Below are 8139 nucleotides of genomic sequence, written 5' to 3'. Positions count from 1 at the left end.
CGGTAAGCCGTCACACAGGTCATTTCGAACATGCAAGTGACATCAAACCGATATTTGAATGATATTGGAATCATATCAGTTAGCTGTCATTCGCGCGTTCATTTCGCTCTGAGTTATCCGTACATGTTTTAGTGTGAGCGAGACGCCCGCGCGAATGACAGCTAAGTGATATGAATATGATTCCAATATCGGTTTGATGTCAGGTGCACGTTTGAATTGGCCAGTGTGGCAGGTTTGGCGTAACATAAAGTTTTAGTGACGTAAAATTACGTCTGTGATGTACTGTTACGAGGAATAAATTGCCTATAACTTTTTCTGCAGACTTAATTTCGGACTTAGGTTCTTATTATAAGTATATGAACATTTGTGGCTAAATTAATAAAAGGACAATTAATGTTGCAAAAAAATTCAAAAACCGTGTGCAGTCAGAAAATAATAATAATACGACAGCAATATTCGGTATAACATTTTAGTCTTCAGTTTTATCGCAACTGTATCCACTTATAAAAATTCCTAGCTCGTGACAAGATATCTGATCTACTTCTTTCGTCATGAACATTCGCGCAACATATGCGCCGCACATTTCATGGTTCAAAATATTCTTGGTGTACTCCAAATTGATTACCAAATTTTTTACTTCATAATTTTTCTGAAACAATCATAGAATTTAGAATATAATGAGATATTCAGCGAGGTGCAAAGAGGCTGCCAAGAGAATTGGTCACGACCTTATTAAAACTTGTTTCCTAAGGGCCAACTTGCGGATCACGATTAACCAACTAACTCGGAGTGAACCATTTATACAGTACAGTTTAATCATGTATAAACGCTAACTCAGTTAGTTGGCTAACCCTTGACGGTGCAAGTGTCCCTAGAAGTAATTTAAGTTGTCCTTAATCACGTATTATAAAAATCGGCATGTTTTAATTATTTTTTAGTACCTATCTAAAAAACATTGACGTGAAAATGTAGTAGTCGAATAAGTACTATACCTAAAAGTAGTAGTCGATGTCACTTAAGACAAAACATAATACATATATTATTTACGTGATTAATTGATTATTTCAAATATCTATACAATTAAAACAAATCGTCAGGTGACAAACAAAACTCACTAATCAACCTTATTTTGGTGGTAATACGGTTCACTATGGCTATGAACTAGTGGTCGTAATAAGTGAGTTTTGGTGGTCACCTGACGAAACAGAGGTCCGCTACAAGATGAAAAAACTAGTAATTACCACTGCTATAGGGCATTCTTTTATCTTCATTGCATCAATCAAAGGAAACCACGGTGTGTTCTCGTCTTTTAAACTGCCACATATCTCACCCTGAGTATGGTACAGGTATTCCTTTCCAATATCCGTGATTTTCCATATTTCGATGTTCATCTATAAACAACACAATCAATGTCAAATGTAGGTACAATTAGTGTTTGAGGTATTTGTCGCAAAATTAATTTATTTTCAATTGTATCTTTACCCTGCATTCCATAGGAGTATATATTAGTATAAAATAGCTAGTGCTATAGCCGAGGGATTTGACTAGCAAAATTTTAATAAGAAGTATACCTACTTTTAGAGTAAAGGGGCCTACTGACTATCAGTCCGCCGGACGATATCGGCCTGTCAGAACAAAAATTTGACAGTTGTTCGGAACAGGCTGATATAATTGTCCAGCAGACTGATAGTTAGCAGGCCGTTATTGGGGTTAAAACGTCAAAACCCGCGCGATCGTCAAGTCTTTTGTTCCGTCGCAAGTTTTGCGTGGCACGCCGTATTTTTTGTTTCTTTTAAATTCCTAGCTTTACGCGCCCTCTTAATGTTATTGAAACAATAATATTGTTAAACTACGAAATATAATTTTAATTCTACTTAATTTTGTAGATAAACAGTATTGTACTTGTGTTCGTAATCTTTTTTGATGTAGGACTTTTAGAAATGTTTATTTTCATTTGTTTTATCAATTATATTTATACTCTACCATTGTTCCATTCTCTATTTCGGCATCAATTCCGATCATTCCTTGCAAGCCCAATTCCCCCTCCTTTCCATCCACCATACCAAGCTCGAGAGGGTCGCATTTCATGACCTCATTGTCAAAATCGGCACAGGGCCAGACATCTTCTGAAAATTCTGCACGGTAACATTCCTGAAATCAACACCAAAACGTACCTACTTGTTGTGAGTAGAACGTTTTAAAAATATCAGTAAAGCCATCATAAAAGTAAACATAGGAAAAAAGAAGACGGATCAAATGTTAAAAATGGGATGTTAAAGCAACGGACTTGAAAAGTGAAAATTGCTTTAGCGACAAGGGTTAACAGACCAATACCTACATGAAAGTTCCTTCTTTCTGCTTTCATCAATGTATCAAACATCTGTGAATTTCGAGTTGGTTTATAAATAAACAGTCGAATATGCTTAATCTCGAAATCCGGCCAAGTGCAAGTCGGACTCGAGCACGAAGGGCTCCGTACCATTACGCAAAAAAAGGCAAAAAAATCACGTTTGTTGTAAATACTTAAATATTTATTTTATTCTGTTTTTAGTATTTGTTGTTATAGTTGCAACAAAAATACATCTGTGAAAATTTCAGCTGTCTATCACAGTTCATGAGATACAGCCCGGTGACAGACGGACAGACGGACAAACAGACACAGACAGACAGCGGGGTCTTAGTAATAAGTTCCCGTTTTAACCCTTTGGGTACGGAACCCTAAAAAGGGCTACGCCGGGACGGTAGGGCAGTGCAAAAATTATGTACCGGGTTTTGATGTAGAAAAAGAGCGAGCTCATGGCCAACAAATTGTTCCACAATTTGGCGAAACTTTGTATTATGGTGCACATATTTTATATTTCCATGTTATTATCAATAAAAACAAAAAACAACTTTGACACCCACGCGCAAACACCCACAAAAATGACACTTATTCTAATAAAAAATATGGTATTTAGCAGATTTCTCCCTATCCACCCGTCTCGCTTCGGCTTCTTCGGCACGCTTCCGGCAGTCTATTGAATATGTGTCTAGGTCTTATCTCGCCGAGTCACCGCACGCACAATAGACCTGTACCGCTGGCTATATTTTGACCCCTAGGTTATAAAAATATTAAAGTCAATTCTGTTTTCGCTTATGAATACTTTGTTAAGATGTAAATCTTACATTTTGTTTTGTGTCATATCCATAATTTGCTTTTTAAGAGATTTGTTAGTTTGTGGTAATTATTTTTTATTTTGAATTATTTTGGAGAAAAAAATATTCGAGAGAAAACATGTAACTGTGTTGCATTTAGGATAGCGCTTTTAGTGTGAAAACATAGTTTGTGTCAATTACGTCCAATGCAATCTGATACTATGTCGTAATATTCAAAATTACACAAAAAATAATTAGAGTTAAAAAAATACTTAGGTCTAATATAATCGTTTAAATAGGTCCATTAAATCCAAAGCGGTGGATGGATTTGACACAGATTTGTTTGAATAACATATAACAATGTTCTGTAAAGTACAACACTTCACTTACCGACTATAATATTATTTTAGGCGTTTTAGGATAAATATTAGTTATTTATTAAACTTATATATACTATTATATACCCGTGGATGAAAATGACACAAAATGCGTGTGTACGTCGGAAGCCACTTTGCCTTTACAGGGAAACAAAGAATTTCGTCTCTAATATTTTTTTACAGAATGCTGATTAAAAAAAGAAATACCTAAATTTCTACCTAAGCAAATACCTAGGATGACACAAAATATTATTTTTAGGTTTAGTATATGGTCTGGAAACTATATAAAAAATAAGCAACATTAATATTCTTATAACCTCAGAAGTTATTGGTACAGGTCTACAAGGACAAGGCCATCATGGCCGCACACATAATAATGTAATAATGATCGCTTAAAATTGGTTTTGAGCAAGAAATTATTGTAATTTAAATTTATTTACCGATGACATGAAATCTCTTAAGTGTATTAGATTTTTCTGTAATAGTCTTTACGCAATTTCACGACACAATTAGGCATTTTTTTTAAATTGGGAACGGTATTACGTGACGTCTTTCCACTGCGCAATTCGCCACACGAGTACACGACTGAGCGCAGGGCTGTTACTAAATGCGATTTTGACACCCATGAATTGGCCCCATTCGTAGTGCTCGTAAGGCCCGTCTTTATGAAGTAATATAAAAGTCAATGCTACAGACCTATACATTCGTCTACAACAAAATCATCAATTAAATCAATCAAATCAATCAATCAAAAAATACAACTAAAATAATTAATATTCTTAACATATAATTCAGTCAAGCTTTCGCTCAAGCTTCAGCAGCAACGGTATACAGACTTTAAAATATTCTTAGAAATATATGGAGTTTTTTTTTACTTAAACACGTAATATTGCGCACGCAATACGTAAGTTGACAAAGTACTTACACGTGGTCAGGAAGAGTTAAAAAAGAGAGGTATTAAAAAAACAACTACGTACATCTTTTGAGAATGCAATAACTTTCAGTTTGACTTTGTTTAACCCCGGAAATTTATAGATAAAATGTAATATTTACATTTATGTATGTTTTTATTTATGTATTTTTTTAATTAAAAATTACATATAACATTACAATATTATTGTAATATTACATTTTAATGATCTTTTATTTTCTGAATAACTTATTTACCTATAGTAATCATGCTATATGTAACGACAACATTATGAGCTTAAAAGTGTTTAATTATAAGGTTCACAGTTAGCGTTGACGGTGAAGGCACCTTTAAGGCGAAAATCGTTTAAACGTCTTGCAGGCGGTCAAGCTCTCACTATTAAGGGTCGATTGCACCAAACCGTCTGTCACCGTTAAAGCGTTCGCAAAATTTTATTGTATGGGAAGTTTCATAGTTCACGGCCAATTGCTGTCAAATGTGGATGGTGCAACTGGCCCTAAGAGACATACAAAATGGACCATAGTATTGGATCATAGTCAAGTTCACAGTACTACTTTATTACGAATACTACTAGGTACATTACTTACATCTCCCTTAGTAGTTCCAAATAAAGTTACGAATAAATATAATGTTTTCACCGCAATGTACTCGCACTTCATTCTTTGACCAACAAATAAATTATCTAGGATCAGAAATAATAGTGTCATTTTACCTGTACTAAACCTTATATAGAATGCGCGATAAACATCTAGAAACCACGTGTCCGCTGTTTTTGATCAGTGATTGTGATATGGTTTTTGAGATCGCAGCAAGTAATACGTTTGCATGTCATGTTGTACAACATATCAGTCAGCAACAATATTGCGTGCACATAATACCCACATTGTTATAGATAAACCTTATAACTAGAGATCCCTATTACAATTTTAAGAGATTCTACCATAGCAGTTTCTAGTTACAGTCATAAGCAATTTATATTAGTGACAACAGGCAATGGTAAAAAAGCAGCTATAAATAAAAAAATGTGGTAGGTAGTTAAGGTAGCTATTTTGAGTTAAGATTGTTTTGTGACTCAGCCAGACAAACATAAGCAACCGAACATATATAACCGGAGGCATAACTAAATATCTACTCAAAGATCAATTTGTACATGGGTGGATTTCATCATCATCATCATCGGTCGTCAATTTTTCCCGGTGATGATGGGTATGGTGTTGTCGATTTGAGGGTTTCATGTTTTTGTTTCTAGAATACGAATAATAGTAGTTAACGTCTGTGCCACATAATAAACTTCATGTAGTTTTCCATTAATTACAGTAATTAATTCTAATATATCATTCGTAACTTCTTTAAACCAAAGCATTAACGGTGATGATGCTCTGTTGTGACAAACTACATTTTACAAATTTGTTCGTAATATTTCTCACGATTCAATTATGTGAATTTATATTAGTGAAATCATTTTATGCATTTTATACTAAGTGAAAAATTGAGCGAGGACCTTTAGTGGTATTTTGTTGTTCATACACGGAGATAAGCTCACATTGACATTACCATGATGGTGTTAACGAATTTAAATATTTATAAATATACTTTATCGGTGAAGCAATTATTGCATATTTTTTCATGTGTTAAACAACAACATGGAAAAGATATAAGTGATATGTATAACTAAAAGAAAAATCGCAATCGTACTATAGGTATGCGATAATTTTCACTGCAAACAAAAAGGTCCAGATTTTTCCGGTAGACGGTGACAATTTTCGACACATGAAATATTTTATATAAAAAAAATTGTTAAGTTATTGGAGATGGTCATTGAAAGAACATTAAGATCTTAAAAACATATAAAAAAGTTGCAACTCGCAAAACCTAGTAGTTTTTTATAAATACCGAACCATAACTTTTCGCCGGATTTTGAAATGTTTTATTTAACGATTTTGAAGATTTTTTTTATTCAGATGGAGGCTATCTGAATAAAAAAAATCTCAATATAATGGTAAAAAGTTCTTTCTCGCACGAATTTTTATCTATCAATTTCATATGAACAAACAAATGGGGCGAACGAGACTGTTTATCATTTCCGATATAGTAGTTTTATGTAAATGACACCTACTTTTAAACTGTCGTAATTTTTAGATTCCGATTGAAGTTTCCCCTTCGAGTATTTGTTATCTCCCAGAGAAAATGAATATACTCAATCATGTAATTTATAGCTTGTTTTTACGTTACTGTAACTTGGGTTTTTGTATTGTGCCATTTCCTAATCAAACCTAAGAATCTTTACCTAGACTATATATAGATTTAGATTTAGATTTATTTATTTCATAATATTAAATTACATTATAAATTATTTTAACTTAATCTATACGAATTTATATTATGATCGTCACTTATTATATACAAATGTCAATACAGATAAAAATTCATCACAAAGTCAAATAAATGTTGGGAAATAAATATACGATGTCAATAATAGCATGGTTACGAAAAAGATGTCAATATGGCTAGTTATACCTAGGTATCTCGTAATGGTCGTCAAATTATAGTACAATGCATTACAATATAAGAATAGGTAAGCAATATCATATCATATAATTAATTAAATCTATTGATAATATTAGACGTCTTCTTCTTCTTCTTCCTAGCCTTATCCCTTCATTTAGGGTCGGCTCTCCTCGTCCTTAGGTGCCAGGATCGCCTGCCCTGGGTTGTTTGCGTTTCAAGCTGAGCCCGTTCCAGGTCTTTGGATACGGTTGTCCACCACGTAGCTAGGGGGCGCCCTCCGCCTTTTCTCTTTTCCGGGATTGCTAAAGCCTTTTTAACTGGGTACTCTTCATCCCTTCTCATCACGTGCCCGAACCAGCGCATTCGCCTCTCCACCATCTTATCACCTATGGGTGCGACTTTGAAGGAGCCCCTGATGTATTCGTTGCGAATCCGATCCAGCCTAGTTTTAGACGTCATTTCCATATATTCTTTTACAGAATATAATGGATTATCCAATAAAAAGGATCTCAATTGGCGTTCAAATGCTTCGTCAGATGGTTCTGTTCGCAACGTTGTAGCCTGTAGGTAGACGCTCATAAAACGTTGGCCCTATCACCCTCGGATTTTTGACTGAAAGTGCCATGCGACGCGGCACTGTGCGTAGTCTCCCTGTAGATCGGAGTTGTTTACCCGTAACCTCGATACATTTGAACTTATGTAAATTATTTCTCACAAACATTATTATTTGGAATATGTATTAGGGAGAAATGTGTCATGATGCCATTTTGTTTAAAAAGTTTTTTACACGGATGTCGGGCTTGGACTCCGGCCAGTAATCGAATCGCTCGCTTCTGGAGTATTAAAACTCGCTTTGCATCGGTAGAATTTCCCCAAATTAACGTACCATATGAGATAGAGTGGAAATGGGAAAAATATACAGTTTTTAGTGCTTTTCTCGATATAAGTGAGTCTCTAGTTTGAAAAACCACGGAGGAAACAGTCGAGTACGTTTGTATGGAGAAATGATCACTCCTGTTGCCTCTTAACTCTGCAACTTACTGTGCATGTACCTACGTGTGTTAGGTATTTTTAAAGAATCTAAGTGATATACTGACGTTCCTTGATAACTCAAAAGATCTAAAAGACTGCAGAAATTGAATCCAATCTCCTACAGTCATTTTTCCTTACAATCGATGTTTCCTCATA

The 8139-nt window shown here is 34.5% G+C and overlaps 2 protein-coding genes across 2 annotated transcripts; both read right to left on the bottom strand.

The window, feature by feature from the left end:
- Positions 1–469: 469 nt before the first annotated feature.
- On the bottom strand, positions 470–5337 carry LOC134751585 (uncharacterized). The gene is made up of 4 exons (XM_063687385.1): positions 5031–5337; positions 1984–2151; positions 1242–1391; positions 470–649 (listed from the first exon to the last, which is right to left on the bottom strand). Exons 1-4 carry the CDS (start codon positions 5148–5150, stop codon positions 470–472), a joined length of 618 nt encoding a protein of 205 aa, XP_063543455.1. The 5' UTR covers positions 5151–5337.
- Positions 5338–7101: 1764 nt separating this feature from the next.
- LOC134750721 (uncharacterized) lies at positions 7102–7410 on the bottom strand. Its single transcript, XM_063686327.1, has one exon. It carries the CDS (start codon positions 7408–7410, stop codon positions 7102–7104), a length of 309 nt encoding a protein of 102 aa, XP_063542397.1.
- Between the last annotated feature and the right edge of the window lie 729 nt (positions 7411–8139).

This window comes from Cydia strobilella, chromosome 1 (assembly GCF_947568885.1).
Source record: "Cydia strobilella chromosome 1, ilCydStro3.1, whole genome shotgun sequence".
Taxonomy (NCBI): Eukaryota; Metazoa; Arthropoda; class Insecta; order Lepidoptera; family Tortricidae; genus Cydia; species Cydia strobilella.
The sequence above is the reverse complement of the archived record's forward strand: the minus strand, read 5'-3'. Positions and strand labels throughout refer to the sequence as shown.